This window comes from Convolutriloba macropyga, chromosome 11 (genome assembly GCF_964194025.1).
Source record: "Convolutriloba macropyga chromosome 11, txConMacr16.3, whole genome shotgun sequence".
Lineage (NCBI taxonomy): Eukaryota > Metazoa > Xenacoelomorpha > Acoela > Convolutidae > Convolutriloba > Convolutriloba macropyga.
The window spans coordinates 59,331,646-59,351,560 of NC_134478.1; the positions used below are offsets into that span (position 1 = coordinate 59,331,646).

The 19,915-nt window shown below is 36.1% G+C and overlaps 1 protein-coding gene across 4 annotated transcripts in view; it reads left to right on the forward strand.

Moving 5' to 3' along the window:
* Nucleotides 1–19,915, forward strand: part of LOC142349570 (potassium channel subfamily K member 1-like) — a 61,737-nt gene that overhangs the window by 10,875 nt on the left and 30,947 nt on the right. Inside the window, exons 1-3 of one of the 4 annotated variants that reach the window (XM_075401215.1) lie at nt 1,267–1,744; nt 10,841–11,200; nt 19,250–19,524. In XM_075401215.1, coding sequence (XP_075257330.1) covers nt 10,945–11,200; nt 19,250–19,524 — 531 coding nt within the window. In that variant the 5' untranslated portion in view covers nt 1,267–1,744; nt 10,841–10,944. Of the gene's footprint in view, nt 1–1,266; nt 1,745–9,939; nt 11,201–19,249; nt 19,525–19,915 lie in introns of those variants that run through there. The other 3 variants (XM_075401216.1, XM_075401214.1, XM_075401217.1) reach the window with 3 other exon arrangements.

Below are 19,915 nucleotides of genomic sequence, written 5' to 3' on the forward strand. Positions count from 1 at the left end.
CCATTCAACGCAAAATTATGTAAGATAAGCGGTTAATGCGGAAGTTTTTGTAAGATAAGCGGTGAATGCGGTGAAATTACATAAATCCGGCGGTGAATGCGGTGAAAAAAAACTTTATCGCCTGGTAACGCTGAAATTACATAATTTAACCGCTGAATTTAGCGGTGAAATTACATAAATTCACTGCTTCGAAAAAAGTGTCCAAATTTTGTAAGATAAGCGGTGAATGCGGCGAAATTACATAAATTCACCGCTCAACTTAGTGGTGAACTTACATAAATTCACCGCTTAGAAAAAATTGTTAAAGATGTTTGAGATCAGCAAAGAATGCGGTGAAATTAATGGTGAGTTTGAAAGGAATTGTTAGATTTGCCTTCCCACTAAAACCACCCCTTAACCTTACATCTTTTTGACACTTTTTCTAAGCGCTGAATTTATGTAAATTCATCACTAGAGTAAGCGGTGAACTTCCAAAAATTCACCACATTTCACCGCTAAAATATGTAATTTCACCGCTAAAAAATGCAATTCTTACAAAAATTCACCGCGCATGTTTTGCAGAAATTAGAGTGAATTCGATTTATATTCAAACAAAAAATAATAGAATTTAGTGAGATATGGCGCAGTGGAAGAAGAAGTGGATGACATGCAGGAGGTGAGAGGTTCGTACCCTTGTAAGCGCGGTGAAATTACATATTTTAGCGGTGAATTGTGGTGAATTTTTGTAAGATCACCGCTTAGTCTAGCGGTGAACTTGCATACTTTCACCGCATTCACCGCATTTCACCGCAAAATTATGTACGAAATTTGCGGTGAAAAAACTAACTTTTCACCGCTTATCTTACATATTTTTGCATCTTTTTCTCGACCCGGGAGACAAAAACAACAAAAACAATAATCATACCAGGAACGCCCTAAAAATTTTAATTCCATTATTGTTCAGTCAAGTGCGTGGCGGCGATTAAAACAAAAAAAAACATAGAGCAAATGGAACAAACACAATAGCATATTCAAACTCTCATTTCCTCATTTCAAAAGGATTATTTCCTAGCGGCTTTGGGAATTTCCAATTTACTAACGGTTGTCCGTTCAATTTATTTGATTTATATGCTCCGTAAATTCAGTTTATGCATATATTCACTTTATTGAGTGACCATATTGCAGATTTTGGTTTGAGTACTATTCGTTTTCAAACATATATTTATTTAAAAAAGCCAACCGCAGTTTCTGGACGGTTTTCTTTCCCTCCGGTTAAAATCACGATTATATATTTCGATTTCATTATATTTTGTCTATTCTATTGCACTTCACTGCTTAAAGCTGGCTTTGAAAATAAAACCGTTATTTTTCTTCCCTTTCAAAATTGAAAACTGTTGTGTTTCACTTTATTTTAACCTTAACAATCAATGTATCCAGGTTTAGATTAAAATATTTCTTTATGGCTTTTAAATTAAATTTGATAGGTTTTGAGAGTATAGGGATTTCAGGGATTACATTTTATAACCAAAATTGTTTGAAATTTCCTTGAATTTGTTGAATTTTCCCTACATTCCGTCTATCAATCGAACTCCTCGTAAATCTACATTAAAATTTAAACAAAAACCTTCAATTTATAGTCGACTTCGAAAATAACAAATCTTTTATTTATTATAATGAATTCTGAGCAGTTTCATTTGCTTGCAGTTTTTGGAAATTGGAAAATTATTAACCTCAAGGAATTTGAACATATTGGTGGCCGAAAAAGGTAAGAATTTCAATGGCTTTTATGCAAACATGAATTTTTACGAGGAATATGTTAAACCTCCTCCAATCTTATATAGCATTACCCTGGTTGAGGTGCGCGTTAATGATCCGACCAATCCTGACTAAAATCATGCAGCCATGATCAGACTTTAGCTAGTTTTTGGCAAATAGCTCGTTTTAGGCTCGTTTTAAACGCGGCACTCGTTTTTGGTCCGGTTGGTTATTTAGCCATTGGTTAAAAGTGAGGCCCACAGATATAAAATAGCTAAAAATTGAAGTGTATTAAGTACCCGTACCCATAAATAAGCATTGACTACGTGTAAATCCAATTCCTGATCGTTACTGTAAACGACTGACTTTTTTAGATCGCCAGACCTTGCGCCATCCTAGATTTTAACAGTCGGTCTGGGCCAATTTTCATCTATCATTTTTTGGACGTCTGCAAAGAACCGATAGTTGAAGTCAGTCAGTCTTGTAATGATTTGAGCATGGTATTTGGCTGCAAATTTTAAGCAAAGACCATCTTAAATTAGGTCGCGAATCCTACATTTTGAACATGCAATATTGCTTGCGAATGTCAGCATTGTCCGCTCCCCCATGTTTTAAGATTCGGCGTTATAGGCTTTTGCGGACAACATTGACAGTGAGGTAATACACAGCGATTTTACTCAAAAATGGGAATATTTGCCAGTGATGTCCGCTATTGCGGAAATTGATGACACGCGAGAAAAGTGGACAGATTTGTGTCACTAACATCCGTGCTAAGATAAGTACTTTCAGCGCAAGGCTTCTTAAACTGATTAGAGTAGAGAAAGGGGGTAGAATTGGTTATTCTTATCAAAATGCATTGAGGGGCATTTATAATTTTAATCCATCAAATTTTGAACTTAAAAAAAGCGTTCATAACTTAATTTAAAATGGGCTGAACATAAAATGACAGATAATTATTCGTTTACAATTTGGTTACAACATTAATCCCTAAAAGTTTTGATTGTAAATTAAAAGTTAAAATGCCGAGATGGCAGAAAAAAAAATGATTTTTACGAGATCAGACGGAATTTTGCATGGTTGTCCGCAATTTTCTTGTCACTGCTGCTCACAATTTAATCATTTTTCCTCCTACGCGAGAATGGGTGACAAATTGTTGTCACTCGTGTACGCAAACGAGGACTCCGCAGAACCTGTAGAAATGGAGAAGTATTGTAAGAAGAGATTTAAACCAAAGTTTCCTGGGATAACAAGAATTGAATTGAACAAAATTTGAATAACTAGAAACAGTTATAAAAATAGATCTACGGTATGACCATTATATACCCACTACGGATGGGATATGTGACCCAAATCAGATATGGGCCAGATCGACTTTGGTTGAGGACAGGGGTTCGGTTGCCAGTGAGCTCATATAATGGCAAATGTTTGGTTGCGCCTCTTCGTCTGGCCCACACCTGATTTGGGTCTCGTTAGTCTGGCCCATACTTGAAATGGTTCTGTTTGTTTTGGTCTGCGCCTAATGGTTTGTCCGTTTAGCTTTGCCTATACACAATTTCCGATCTGAACGAGGTATTGGCCAGCCAAACAAACCAAATATTGGGTATTCTAGGGAATTGGAAAGAACGCTGTGACGTGTGCCTAAAAAGGAAGAGCATTAAGCAGAAGCATCAACATTAACTCACAAAATGGAAACCTAGTCATACATTTTGGCAAGTATCTCTCAATTTCATGGGTCGAGTTCCCGTGTTTCAGGGAGACAAGTACGTTTTGATTATCGTTTATCATTCCATTAAGTGGTACAAAGCCGTAGCTTTAACCAATCAAAAGGCAAAAAGCGTCGCATTTGGTAGTATTGTCAACCTACAGAGTGACCAGATGTTGAACTTTTTGTCAAAAAAATTTCGTATTCTTTGCAGTGAACTAAGAACTTAGAGGACTTCAACAACATCCTACCACCCACAAGGGAACGCGATGATTGAAAAAATATATCGAACAATAGATGAACGCCTCTCCAAATATATAGGGCAATATTAACTTGATTGGACCAATTTTCTACCCTCAGCGATGATGGCCTATCGATCATCAATTCATAGTGTTACAAAACACAGCCTAGCGTATGGGGTCCTGGGTTTTCTACCGTCACTACTGATAGACTGCATCTATAGCAACCCTATAGACCTCAATTTATGCAACACCAAGTAACTATGTTTTCATAATAACTACAAAAACTACAGGAACCTATCAGTTGATGCAAGAGCTTATGGATGCTGCTCAAGAATGCCAGAAAACCATTGTGATCGCAGTATGTATGGACGAGCTATAAAGTAGGAGAAGTGTTTCTTTTCAACGCAACGGTAAAAAAAATAACGAAAACTTTCAACTTTCATTCTTTTGTAGAGGACCATACACAATAACTAAAATTAAAGAAGAATTAAAAAATGAAGAAAGCCATGAAGTTCCATTATGATCGACTAAAAAATAAAAAACACATGAAATGCCATTCACGCGTAAGCTTCAGGCGAAAAGGAAAACAACAGTTGAAGAGGAGAAAAACATCATATAGGACAGCTCAGATATAATTGAAATAGAATCAACCAAAGACTTTGAAAGTAATCTAAATTCAGAAAATCAATCTGAAGTTGGAATGCTAACAACTCACTAAATGATACAAATGACATGTCTGAGAAAGAAATTAATGAATCAGAGGAACAATTTCTTAAGGGCAAGAGAAAGCAAACAAAAATGCCGAAGGAGCTGATGTAACTCTTCAAAACCTAATAAGTATACTGGAAAAAAAGCAGCCGAAACAAAAATTCTAAAATCAAAAAACACAGAAAGTTAGCAAAAATTAAAATGTACTGACAAAACGATTAATAGTGATCCAGGGCACCAAAAATGGCTGCAACATCTAGCAGCATATTAAATTGGGTTTCTCTGAAGTTATGGAAATACTTTAATGAGATGAAGTGTACTTTAGCAGTGAGGAAGCTGATGATGTTTCTGTTTCAGGAAACTTTGGAAAAAATATTTGAAATGAAAAGAAAGGCGAATTTGTCCGGAGCATCGTGTGATAAAGTATCATTATATTTGAATCTCTCAATGCTACCTTTGTATCTCCTTCACTTTGTATCAAATTGTACGGTTATGATTTTGATAGTATCGTATCAACAACGATCTCTTCTCTGAATCACAGTACAAACTGTGATAACGTAGTTCGAGTTTCAAAAACAATAAAAAAGGTATGTTGGTTATTTGTTGAGGTTCAATTTGAGACTTAACTGAAGTTTTGCATGTATGAAGCTGCATATGCTGTGTCTGGACTTAAAAAGAGAAGCATATATGACAAGGTCGTCTTAGTCATCAACAGCAAGGTTCCTAAAATTAATATATCCTCTGAATATGTGGGAACTTGTAGAAGCGTTTGGCGAAACAAAAACTTTGCTTTAACAGGATTTGGAGATAAAAAAATTTTAAAGCCAAAAAATCAACAACAGAAAAAATTGTACAACAGAAGAAATTGAAAGAGAGACTCTTTAAATTGAGGAGCTTAGCCAACACTTAGTGAAAAAAATAAGCGTGAAGTGGCTATACAATCTGAGCCTGTAGAGTGGGTGTCACTCACAGGAGAAATGCTTATTGCAAATATGATAATCAAGGCGAAAGTTTTCATCGAAACAAGTTTGGGAAAACTGATACAAAGTAACTTTTTAAATTATAAATCCCCTAGATTTGTTGACAACTGGTTTCGTCAAGACCACATATTTTGAAGATGCCTTGGTAAACTATTTTCATTTGAACATCAAAGCAGAAAATCTTGTCGAATGATCAAACAATTAAACAAGATGACCCTGGAAGAGTTTTTTTGTCAACAACAAGACCATCTTCATCAGAGGAAACATTTTACTCAAAACAAACAAAAATGAAGAATTTCCATTGACATTTCAAAGGAAAAAGCAGTTAGGTAGAGTGGACAACAAGTAAAAATAACCGGATTTGCAGGCGTTTTTAACTCCGAGAAAAGATCACAATTGTCAAATTGTAATCTTAAAAGAGCCCTGGTATTGTTTCTTTCAAGCGTTATCGATGCTTTTAACTTAGAATATTTTGGAGAAAGAGCAATTTTTTAATGAAATTTAGACTGAACATTCAAACAATGATTGAATTATCAGAAACTGAGTCCTTCAGTGACGCTTTTCGGGAAAGAAACTCACGTTGAAATAGCAGGATCCGTTTTATATGCCCAAAATTGTGCTAGGATGATAGCAAAAAACAAAGCTTTTTTTCGCAGAAGTTCTTGTGTTAATAGAGGGTCGGAGCATTTCTTCTATTAAATGTATGGACCCTCCTACAAAAATTTTGTATCATTATCATGCAATTGCTGCATGCAACCCGCTGTACCCAAGTGTCGTCAAATAAGAAGACTGCAGTTTTCAACAATATGGCGAAACGCTGAAGAAAATCAATCGTGAAATATATCTGTAGCCAGTGAATAGCCACTTAAACCTCAAAATGCTCGAAACCGACATCATACCATTTTTCCACCTCAGAATAAAACAGAGTCAAATTGCTTGAACAGTTCGCCATAATAGTAAAAAATTTATCAATTGAGAAGCATTCCGAGATCTGGATGGGAAATACTTCGTGAAATTTTCATTTCATGGAACAACCAGTTTCAGCAGAAAATTTTTCTAGCAAATGAAATAACAATTTTCCTGAATTTCAAAGCCGGAAACTTATAGATTTGGTTAAAAGCAAAAGACATTGCTGTGCCAGTCTTAACTATCTAACTGATTTTTCAATTTGTAAAAATTTCTTTCTATATTGTTCATCTAATTAGTATTAGTTATTAATGGAGCGTCTTGGTGACAACTATAGTGGAATTTTGGACGCGTAACAGTAACACATATATATCATCAATTACTCAAATTAATGAAAAGACTTGAAAACAAAAGAAAATGGTTAACGCTAAAGAATTCTTAAAGGAGTCGGTTGTTTTAAAAAAGAGAGAGACAACGTCTTGAGTCCAAGATCGCTAATTCTAGTCTTGAGATCGAGACCAAACAAATTGAAACGTCTTGAGTTTGAGACCAGAAAAGAAAGAGAGAAAATTTGTCTAAAGTTGAAGAACAAAAAAATTGTCTTATGTTCAGGACTGAAATTTTTGAGAAACTTTAGAAGCAAAAATTGGTTGTTATTCAATATAGCAGGCAACGAGGTCTCACAAAGTGGTGAATATGTGTACTAAACACAAAAATTGTGTAATTGTTTTTTCCGAGATTTCCCGGGAGTCTACCGATTGGAATCTTGTCGTTCACGGACTTGGCAATTGTCTACGCTAGAATTTCTGGCACCCGGCATTTTTTTTGGTCTCGAGCTCTGCAGACTGAATTGGATTTCTGAAGCCAGTGTGCGCAGTAAAAGATGTTGAATAATATAAAAAATCCTCCCCTAAAATTACCTCGTTGAGCTTCGACAAAAATGGTTAATTTTTGTGACAAGACAATAGCGGCACCAGAGGAAGCTTTGGACAAATTGAACGCGGAGTATGAGGCACTACGAGATAATTTAAAGGCAGCAGACAGGAGCAGTCCATCAATTTATTGAAACATGCCGAAAATTTTTGCCGATTTAAAAGTCAATGCTAAAAGGCCGAAGCCACCAAGAAAATGGAGAAAGCGAATGACCGATTGCGGCCAGCAGCTGAAGTACAACAACCAGTACTTGGCAAACGAATGTCGAATAAAAGTTACTGTCATTGATTGACAAAAGAATTCTCCTAAGAACAAACGCCAGGGAAACAGATCTGTCCGTGATTACAAACAAAAACTTTATGAATCGGCCTGTTTCGTTATATGAGATTTTGTTGGTAAAAAGTTCTGCTTCAAACGATCAGATCAAGAAACACTACCACAAAATGAGCCTGTTTACGCACCCTGGTTCTAGTGGTGAAGAAAAATTCTTCAAGATCATCAAGACGGCATATCAAATTCTGACAATTGTGCGGCGCGGGAACCTTACAACATATGTGGGCTTGAGAAGGCAGGAAAAGCTATGAACAAAAAAAACTGATATTTAAACTTTCATACGAAAAAGGAAAGTTTTCAAACAGATAGAAGTTTCAATAACAACAGCTGTGTATGGAAGCATTCTTTGATTTTTGAGTGAATTTTACACGTGCTTCTTATTAAGAGGAGGCAGTCTGAGTGTCACACGTATATTTAAAAAAATCTGCTAAAAAACCTTGGTTTCAATGTCAAGTCAAAGATTGTTCAAAATTTAATTTTTACCTGATTTAAGGCTGACTCAAATTTGAAAGGTGTAAAGAAAACAAAATAGACATTTGATTAGACAAAGCTTGGGCTTCGAGCAATATCAAAGAAACTGACATATCTTTGTTGACTTCGTTAAATTACCACGACAATAGAACCGATACTGGGTACTGAAAAAAAAAGAATTTACCACGACGGTAGAACCGATATTGGGTACTGATAAAAGAGGACTAAAATTATTCATTGAACACCAAACCTACCATCAGAGCTAACCACTTCATTGAACCTTTGTTTATCTAAACCAATTTTTCCTCTAAATTAATCTACTCGTTAATTCATTTTGTAACTTTGTATTTCGAGCAAGTACCACGCTCAATTAACTAACGGTATAAATTGTTGCGCGAGGTTGGCTGTTGTAGTATCTGTACTGAGCTACGCTTCACATGTTTGGTACCTGTCCAAAACTCAATTAAATTGCTTTAAAAAGGTTCAGAGTAACGCTTCGACTAGGATATGCGGAAATGATTTTGACTGCAAAAATGATTGATAAAAATAAATGTCCTCTGGCTCTCTATGCAGTTTGAACCTTACGACCTACTCTTCTTGAAGTCAGTTGAAACTACGATCTCGAACCAAACAAGCTGCCCCCGAAGAAAAGGAATCACTCGTCAAGAACGGCAGCTGGAATAACTGGAATTTAAAATAAACTGGTTAAGAAAAACCGATAAAGATTTTTGGAATAGGACTGCAGAACAGTATTATGACCCAAAAAATCGTGAACGAAATAGCAATTACAAAGCGAATACTAACGAAGATGCGCACAGAAGCTACGAACTTGAACCATGTAAATGGAGAATATTATGCTCTTGTGGAAATAGTAATCCGTATCAGAAACAAGCCATTTGTACAATGAAGGGACTGACGCCCCTTGCAACTAACTTTCCGAAATCCTTTCCTACTACTACATAAAAATCAAAAATTCAATACAAATGGGCAGTTGGTTTCTGAAAGCAATGGGCGCCAATACTCATTCAAAAACAACTGCCCTTTCGTTAACAACGTCCAGAGTGTTTCCTTCTTCGTGCCTGCTTGAATTTACAATGAGAACTAAGAGAAAAGGTCTTATTAACATCTAGATAGGATGAGTCTAGGATTTCGACAATTCATTTGTTCCCAAACTGTCTTTGGTAGATTTGGATCACGCATTGCACATTAGAGCTCATGCGAATTTTAGGGAAACTTCACATTTGGGTGTTCAATTGCGTTCTCAAAGAATTCAACAAAATATCAGCTGTAACTTCGTAGGTGCTATTGTATGTGGAAGGTATGCAATGAACAAATAATGCCAGTGGAAGTTTTTGAAGTAAAGCGTGATGCCGGTGCAAGTTCTTAAAGTTAAAGGTTCAATGGGCAATGCGAAAACTATGCGACAGAAGCTGTTGCGTTTTACTTCTAGGATACGTGGCTCATATTTCAGGTTTTTAATGCTCTCTTATTAGACATACGCATCTTGAATTAATTTTGGGAAGGGGGTTGAAGACATTGATATAAAAGAAAATTGTCAAATTCAAAAATTAGGATTTAAAAAATGAACGTCAATTAAAAACTTTCTTACGAACGTTTTCGAACTCTGAGTTCATCGTCAGGTTATAAAGAATACAAAATGCTAAAATGAAAAGCCAGAAAATTAAATGCAAATCTATAAAATCCACTCAAAAATTAGGATCTAACCTGTTTGCCCTTTTCTCCCTCCACCACCTGTTGCAGTGGTCATTTAACGTCTACGCCACAGTATCATACTATAAAACAGAACAATTTGTAAACAGCGGGCGGGGGAGGAGGGCAGAGTAGATCAGAAAATGCTTCAATTGTTCGCAGGTCCTTGGCTACTACAGCCAATGTTTATCGTAATTGCCCTTTTAAAGCTAATTTAAGATATTTAAATTCGTTGCTGGCAATTGCTGCGAATTGATTTAGCAATGTCATTGCTAATTAGTTTGGCATATTCCCTAGTAATTTTGTGATACCACTAAATGTCTTATCATTGCTATAGATTATTAAAATGTAACATTTTGAATGTCTATTTATATACATTGTAATGCGTCAAAACTGTCTTCAGATATTTACTTCTACTTTTATAATCATCATGTCATTTGTAGTACAAGTAGCACAAAAATATAGATTGTTAACGAAAATCTAGACAAATTAATTATTGATATAAAACACGCTGTCTTAAATTGTGCCTAGAACATTATTGTTATCCCCTTTTTGAGAGAAATTGACGTGATTTTTGTATGTTATTTGTGTGCGGCTTGCATGTTCTAATTTGGTTCAGCGATCACTAAAATCTTGTTGTTTTGTTTCTTTACCATATAAATTATCTCAAATTCATCGAACACATAATTCTTTCTTAAGTTAATTAGAAAATTGTTTGCCTTCTAATTTTGTCTTGTAACTCATTAGTTGGTGAAAGTGGCATAATTAAGTTTTTCTGATGACTTTTGCGTGACCAAGTGTATGCTTTTGTTCTGAATGCTGAATTTTGATGCGTTTTGTATTGTTAAAAGAGCTTTGATGAGATTTTACTTTGTGAGAGGAAAAGAGAACAAAGCATAGAAACAACATGGAATCAATTTATATTGAATTATAGCATTTTCTTGTGTGCACGTGGTTATGGGAATATGCTATACTAACTGCAACCAATCTAATATTACTTCAGTTATACCAGTAATGGTGCATGCGGCATGCTTTGTGTTGTGAGCTCTTGAAAAGACGTCACAGTTGGAAATCTCAACAACGTTCCATTCTACTTGAATAGTTCCCTTCCGTTTGTTTAGCCACCGAACCACCAACTGAAATAGAGCGAACTGATGGAGCGTACAAGTCACCTGATTACTTCAAAGTTACCGACCACCCACGGGCGTAGATTGAACGAAAAGCGATGACTCTTTATGATATGCATGAGATCCCCTCTCATAGCCCTCCCCGCCGGGTTGCTGCCAACGGTAACCACGTATCCAAATCGCCTACCAGAAGAATTACGTCTGCACGCAGGATGTCAAACCACCGTCAATCAGAAAGCAATGGAACTGCCGATTTGTTACACAACCGTTCTGTGGTTCCGGACAGCAATTCGAATGGAAATTTTTGTGTTTGCGGTCGAGAAATCAAGCCACGTTTAGTCACACAGAGCAGAGGTAAGTTGATGCTGCTCATTCAATTCAAAGTTTTTTTTACTGAAAAGAAGATCTGTCAATTCGTATCACAAAATATTTTCAATTGAGTTTTTAAACCTGGCCTACTGCTGTTAAATTTCCTAATTATTATTAGGCTTTGTATATTATGGCTGTTTTAAAATGCTGTAGGTAGTTTTGATATTAAAATTTATGTCAAGAGTTCTAAAAGCGTTCAGCTCGTTAGTGCTTTAGTTGATAGCAAGGTAATGGAGTAGTGATTGAAATGTATTTTCAGAGAAATTGCATCCTAGAGAGCGTATGTTACCATATTTGCCTCACTTTACCTCAATAGTTTGATCTGCTTTGTACTTTTTGGGCGTGCACGAGTTGTTGTTCAAGAATTGCTAGTTTTCCCGTCAATGTTCCAATTATCACCCATTTCACGGTTGTTTGTGCTTTCCTTAATAAATAATCGAATGCATTACAAGTCTATTGTCACTGGCTCTTATGAGTTAGTTTGGGGCATTTAAATTCTTATTAACTAATTAGATTGAGTATGTTAGAACCTAGAAAGTAAGGGAGTTATAGAAACTGCCAGAAATTGCACCTTAGCAACTGTAATTGCGCGTAATCTGAATAATAATAAGAAAAGATTTAGGATAAAGTTACCCACGGGTGTTTCGAAGTTTATGGTTCATTTACGTAAAGATATACACAAGTCGCCAAGTGAAAGGGTCTGACTCGTTGTATCGGGACATAAAGAATCGTTTGTAGAGTTACACGAGTCTGCTTTTGATCTGGATCAAAAAGGAAGTTATATTTGAAAAAAAATCATAGAGCAGATTTGCAAGGTAGCAGGCTGGGTACCAAAAATCTGATTCCTTTTCTGCAACTGCATTTGCTTGCACATGAAATTTCTGGTAACTTGCGTCCTCCGGCGAGGATAACCTCGTTTTGCCAGTCGATGTCAATCTTTCCTGATAAAATTTCTGCAAAAAGTAACACCACATGTAGTTGTTGGTATAGAGACAGTGGCAAGATGTTTAGTTTCTGAAGTTTGTCCTTGTATGAGATGACGCTATTGCTTGATTTGAACATCACGATATTTATTTTCTTTAGACGCTTTCAAGCAATGTTAAGTCACCTTTTGATGGTTTCCATACAGCCGCACCATAGCTAACAATGGGCACAACTTAGCATACGTAAGCATTTTTCCTAGTTACAAAATTTGCCTTGCACAGGTTTCGTTTCAGAAAGAGTGCAGTCTTGGCTTTTTCTGTTCTTTTCTTAGCGTGTAGCGTCCAGTTTATTGAGTCATAGATCAGGAGGCCTAAATCTTTAATTGAATGAGTGGCTTCGAAGGTATAATTGTGCAAAACTATTTGAGCGGAGCCTTTAATGCATGGCAGCTTGCTTTCTGTCAGGTTTATTGAGATGAGGTTAGCCTCGCACCACCTCCAAATTTTCCTGATGTCTGTTGAGGGTCACAGAGTCTGTTGAGAGTCACAGATATTTTTTAAAACATCTGCATAGCCAAATGCCTTGGACATAACACAGGGCGGTAGGTCGTATATGAAAACAAGGAAGAACAACGGTCTTTGGAATCCTTGGGGGTACGCCGCTAAAGACTGCAATTTTTTTTAGGTTGTGCCATTTGTTCTCACCGTTTGTTTCCGATTTCGGAGGGATTCGTAACAGGCTGAGGCAGTATCCTCCAATGCTAATCATCGACACAGTATTTCTAGAAGTAGTTAGTGGGAGACCGTCGAATGCCTTTGAATAAAAAAAAGTTGTGAGATAGGGTTTGTTAGTGGGCACAAGCAACTGATCTCATGCAGGTACTCTATTAAATTTGTATTTGATCGTTTTTGCTGTGCAGGTGTTAGGGTTGGGTACATTACTGAAATCAGCTTCTTGAAGATGAGTTTTTCTAGCAATTTGGAGATTGCAGACAAGAGGTTGATTGGTGTATAGTTAGTTGAAGGCGTCCTGTTTGTCTCCATCGTTGAGGCTGGTACGATATCAGCTACTTTCCATATTGCAGGGAATTGATCTTGAATCAGATTGAAGAGTAGACAGTCATTTTGGTCATGACCTGTGAAGTTGCTTTAAGAGAGCATCGCCTATCCTGTTGTTTCCTCTGGCTTTGTTGACATCAAGTTGCAGCAGTGCGTTTTCTATTTCGTCGGTTGTGAAATTGACGCAGCTAATTGTTTCACAGCTTTCTGTTGGTCCGATTTGACTCTGTAGTTGGTCTGTGTGAACACTGGCTGGAATTATTTGTCCGACAGATGAGCTTTGGCTATGCCCGTATTAGCTGGTCGGTGATTTAGAAAGATTTCAGCTGGCACAGAATTTGATTTAGTAACAGACTTGAACTAGCGTCGGTCTTTGTGTTCATGTTGGTAGTGTTGGAGTGCTAGGACGAGTTTAGTTTGCGTATACTCCATTTTGAGTTTATTAGCGGTTGATGGTTTCTGCTGTTGCTTGAGACGTATCGTATCCAGCTTCTTAATAATTTTTTGACGATCCATGTGTGATGATGATAGGGAGAAAATGTTGCGGGACTTCTTATAGCCAGCCATTGATACCGTAGATCTATCAAGCCTGCGCTGCTGATACAATAAGGATGAAAAGAGTGCTGAAATTTGAACTCGTTCTAGTGTCCAGTTAGCTTTTTTTTAATGAAAAGGCTCAAAAATCAAACTTCCACCCCATCTGGGATTTGGTGGTTGCGTATCTGACGGCTTGATATCGAAGACCTTGACGTGAAACGGCATGTGATCGCTTCGGAAATGAACTTGCTTCGGTCATGAATCATACGTGAGACGTCTGAGGTTTGTTGTACACGAAGATGTCCAATGACCTTCCATCTTGATCTAATGAGTTGTTCGACATTTAAACCACAGAGCTCAATGATTATCTTCTGCTCGTTGCGCGAAGTCAAGGCCGTTGAAGGCCAGAGGTTGCTGGTCGGATTTTTGTCCCCTTTAATGTAGGAGCAAACAGCGTGGTCCTTAGAAAAGCCAAGAGTTGAGCAAAGTCAGCAACCAATAATGAATCAAATAAAGAGAATTGGTGATGGCCTTTTGCATACTTTTACAATTAACCAAAATTGTTAATGAGACATAAATTCATGTGAAGTACGGTGCTTCGATTTTGACCCGCACCTCAAGGAAGTTAACGCCGTATTTATGGTTTTAATCCACATCCCCTTGTTCCCCGTTTCCGCCCCAACTCGTGAAGTTAGGTTTCCGAAGATTAAGGTACCAACTACAAGCCAAGCACTCTTCAGTTGTTTGTGAGAAATCCGCCAGACTTCGGTCGATTGCATTCAAAGCAGTTAATTGGAACAAAGTAATGCCACTGCTACACGAAGAGCTGGAGGATCAATTCTCCAACAATACAAATGTGTTCCTGTTGACCGATTATTTCCCTTCAAAACATTGTGCTATCTGAATTTTTGCCTCTTGTAATGTGCGCTTCGTCTTTTAATTGTCAATTGGTCGCTTTTTATGTGAAAGAGTATTATTTCTCAAATCAATGCAAAAGGAGATTTGAAAAATAGTTGGATTTGACAGAAGAGAAAACACTTTCTGGAAATTTTCGGTTCTCAAGAGGCCGTTTGAAACTGTCTCGGTTACTGCATTTTCGTAGTAGACAAACGAAAAGTGAACAATTTGATAAATCAATTTAATTTTACACTGTTAAGAAATATATATTTACGCAGTAAAAATTTATTTACACAGTTATTGGAAACTCAATTTAGATAATTTTTAATAGCCGCGTCAGCAATTCCAGGATTCTATTATTGCGTTCCTATTACAATTCAGAGAATTTGAATTGTATTGGGGCGCTGTCTTTTTTTTAAGATCTGTTCACAAATTTTCATGATTTTTGAAGTCAAATTGGAGTAGTGATTTTGGTCACGCCGAAACAGGAAGTGGAACGAAAAAGCGAGGGGTTTTGCGGCGTGAAATTTTTGCGCTCTAATTTTAAAGTAGAGTGAGAAAACAGTGTTTGAACAAAAATTCGCTTTCTCGCTAGTGGTTCTTTGTTCACATGCGACAATTTCACTTTAATTTTTACTGTTTTTTCTATTTTTTGGATCGGATTTTCTTTCTAAATGGTTTTGCCAATCCATTCATAGTACGTTCTATGTCTAGTTCTCTGTTTAGTCAATGAAAATTCTTTGAATTGTACGTCAGGACTTTTCCTGCTATGTTTTTTTTTACTTCGTCTAACAGATTTTTGTTTAGTCTTACCCTGAATTTTTCAATGACTCCAGTGGCTTTGCTGTTAAAATTTGTCTGCGTGACGAGATTTCTGCTTTTAGTTCAATTGCGTGACTTACATCACTAAAAAGATGAATTCTGAACGCACTTATGGAACTTTATTTTATGAACATTTACTAGTTAAAGATCAATAGTGTGCATCTAAGTAGTGCCAAACTTATATGCCCTAATTCTTGAGTATTAGTCTTGAGTTTTTGATTTCGAAAACAATTTCTGAAAAAGCTCTGTTCGGGCTTTTTCTTTGTAGACCGTATGTGTATCATAAAAATGACAGTATTTTCCGGCAATCTGCCGGCTATGTTTAAATTCAAACGGGCGCTTTTGACAATATTCAATGTTTCAAAAATTTCTCCTTCTATTACGGAATAAAGGTTGACTCTGAAAATTTGATGTGTGCAAAGTTTTGGATTTTGAAAACTTGGTACTGTGGCTTTGAAAACTTTTGCGTACAAAGCAAACATTAGTTGGATTGCTGTCGCGTATAAAAAGGGGGAAGAAAACATCGATGACTGAGTCAAGCAATGGCAGAGGCCGATAGTTAAAGTTTTCAAAACTAGAATTTACAAAAAGATTTCCTAACTTTTTAACCCATTTTTAGTTCTCAAATTAAAACGACCATTTTTTCAGAGAACAATATAAGTTTTTTCAGCAATCCATTAGATGCCAATTATATTTTTTGGTGCATATTTTTAAATTTAGCGTTTTTGAGGTGGAAAGGTCAGAAAATTGTAAAATGTTCAGAGTTGTGAATAGTTTGGAGAATTTTGTGTATCACTTTATCTTCTAGAAAATGAACTCAAAAACCATTTTTCAATGGTGACTTCAACTTTTTTAGATGTCTTCAATAATACCCTTTTTGTTAGTCAATTTGCTCATTTTAAATTCTCCGCACGCAGATTTTTGCGGGATTGACTATGCATATATGAATCTGGCTTCTTCTTTTGAATGTTTACATTGAGATCGAGATGTACCACTTAAAAGAAGATATTGTTTACTTTGATTTCTGCAAGCTTGTTCTAAGTGATATCGAGTAGAAGATTGGCAACAGTTGTCGTTATCCTATTTTAAATATTTGACTTAAATATTTCGCTGCGTGTATATAGTTGGACAGTAGTTCAATAGAGAATTTAATCTGGCTTGTATTTGATTGCTTGAGAAGCTGCACTATAACAGAATAATGTATGCGCAAATTAAATAATTAATTTTGCTTCAATTTTTGTTTTTGTTCATAGCATATTCAAAATCATTATTGGTTCTTTGAAGTCATATCTAAGCAGATGAAAGCAGATCTAAGCGATCTTTTCATGAAAACATAGAAGCAGCATCAATTCTTTTAAGCTTTTGGTGAGTCATATTAGTCCTGTTGTCTGTGATTTTTCGGTTGATCGATTTAGGTCCGATTTTTTTAATGTTCGTACTTATAAACGAGGATAAACAGGTAAAGCCCAGAGGGCGTTGAATCACTGATCAGCCGTCTTGGAGCTTTGCTAGTCTAAGAGTACAAATCATTGGAGCTGCTGAGATGATATTGAGGGCAGTGATTCGTAGCCTGTAATCATACATTGATTCGCAAAAGCTTTATTATTATTTTCAAAGAACCCTGATTTAAAACATTAAGCTAATAGCAGTTGAATATAGCGTTAGAAAATAATACATGCAAGCTTATCGCTACCTTTTGCGGAGTTTTGAGAAATCATCATTCCGTTAATGAATCGGTTATTGATTTTTTTTGTTCTTAGTGAAAGTTTCTTTGTGAAAGCCAGATTTGCCGATCGATTTTTGTGCCCAGAAAGGCAACAGTGCTATATGGAAATGCTATCACGAATTGATAACACGAGGTTTCTACGCGTAGACAAATTGGCGAATAAAATAATCCGTAGCTCCCAAGTTGCTTGGAAACACAGAACAAAACTAATTTAAAAAATGTTGAATTTTTTTCCCGCTTTTCGTCAATCAAGGCTCTTGTTTCACAGAAAACGTATAAAGTGAGGATAAACGTGGTTCTGGTTTCTAAGCAGTTCTGGTTTTTTGCAGTATATGAACTAAAAATCAAAAACTAATATTTTCGTACTTTTATTTCAAAGATTTGCAACTTGGTGAAAGTTTGTCATGTCAAAAAGCTGTCACTAATTTTATGAAATTATAGTGCAATTTTGTGTGCATGGTGTGGGGGGAATCGTTAGAAAAAAGAATTTAATTTTTTGGGAGAAATGATTACTAAAACTCCTTTTTTCGGATTGTTTATTTTCTCGTTATTTTTTAGCTGCCCGAAAGATATAATACTAGCTCCGTCAAGTTAACTTTGTCTACCATTAATATAAGAGTTAGGCAGGTGTTTTTTAAGACTTTTAAGAAGGATTCAGTTAACAAGTAACAAATTTGGAAGAAAAGTAGTTCTTTGAATTTTCCTTCTCAAACAGTTCTGGGCACATTGTCCCAAGTTTACTACCAGTTTCTCAAATTTTGAAGAGAAACCTCCGCAATTTAAGACTTGCTTAATTAGTATCACTAACTCCAATCTCAGCCCCAACTTGTGCAACAAAATACTGAAAAAGTGACGGCCAATAGGACTTTGCTTTAATTTTTTAATCGAAAATCCTAATCAATAAAATTCGGTTAGCAATAAAGTCTTCTGAGGTACAACACTTTTTCAGATTTAAGCAGCAGGATGTACACTAACGGATTTGGTTTTAGTGCTGATTCATGAACAATTTAGTAGAACTAATAGAATAGTGTAGAAATTGATTTTTTATGCATTAAAGAAGTTAAATGGGACTTTTGTCGAAAAGCATCTTGTTTCGAGCCATTTCGAAGTGATAAACATATATTGGCTATCAAGTATGATTGGCTGTCATGAAATATGCTAGCGTGAGATGATATTTGTAGTATTTTCCACCGTTCTGGTCTATCGTGTGTTATCTGCGTCTTATCGACTGCATCATTTTCATCTCGTACTTTATTAGTGCTTATTATTAGGCATCATTAGTGCTTAAGATAGAAGTAATTTGCTAACGGGACACACATACGTTTTTAAAAAATTCGTTCTGTTAAACATGGAATTGGCAATGACCTCCAATATAGTCAGACTGTGGCTTCTGGCCTAATCTGATTCCAATGAAGTATCATTTAATGTGAATAATAAATTTGTTCTAATGGTGAAATTGTGTAATGTGGTATTGGGGTGACTCATAGCAGTGTGTTCGTGATGTTTGTTGGCAGATATGAAAAACTATCCTAACTTTGTATAACCCCTTAATCGAAAGTTTTTAAGCAAGATAGTTCTCGAGAACTAAGTTTTCGTGTCATTTATAATTTCGCCATGTTTCACCCTTTTTCGCCTGCCTATTTAGTATTAGGCTCCCAGTCAACTTGATGCCGTTGTAACTATAATTTGGGCTTTGAGTCTATCGCAATTTCGTACCTGAACCCTATTTTTAACCAACAAAATATCAAATGTTGAGTTTCCAAATGTCGGTGTCGTTTCACGTTTTAAAATCACACTACAGTGTGAACATTCTGTTTGAAGTGACAGTGAAGCAACTATCATTTCGCTTTAAAATTTATCGTACCTGTTCTTTCCTGTAAAAATTATGGAATCTATCCCAAATCCGAGAACTAAGAAAGGTCTCAATGCAATCTATATTTGATTTCTGTCTTTTTTTAATGTTTTTATGTTTTTTTTAATATTTTTTTATTGTTTTTAACGTTTTTTAATGTTTGCGTTTTAATGTCCGTCTTTTCCCGAGAAAAATTTTATTTTTCTTTGATTTTTCAGGAGAATGGAACAAACGCGCAACAGTAACAATAATCAATGCCTTCTTAGCCCTGACCCTTTACCTCATTTTGGGCACAGTCGTTTTTACCTCAGTTGAGTTGCCCGGTGAAAAGAAACAGCTACTAGAGATCAAAAGGACCATGGAGCAACATGCGGTTGAGTTGACAGGGACTCTTGTGAATTCGACTATTGAACAGTTGTGTACTTTGCAGAACTTGTCTGATTGCCATGCTGCTATTAACTACACGGCCATGGAGCAGAAAACGTTCGATTTGGTTAGTTTCTTATTTTGTCAAAAAGTTGTGAATTTTTCAAAGTTAGTAACTTCTTTTGGCATGAGTTTTATTGTAATGCTTTTCATCCTGTCAGCAGGTTCGCAGCAAATGATTTGAACAGTTGTTTAATCCTATTCTTTTTCATAGGTATGTTTAAGCGTTCACATAGGAGTGTTTTTTTTTTGGGGGGGGGGGGGGGGTGAGCATGCGTGTTGTCTCATATTTAGGTGAAAGATTATTTTTTTAACCTACTCTGATACCATAGAAAAAGGTTACTGCTGTGATCCCTGAAATGTGAAATTAAATTTTGAGTTATTGGAGATTTCAAAAAAGTTTTGCACGTTTTAAAATCGGGAACCTGCCAGGAAAATGGATTTTGGAAGATCATGTA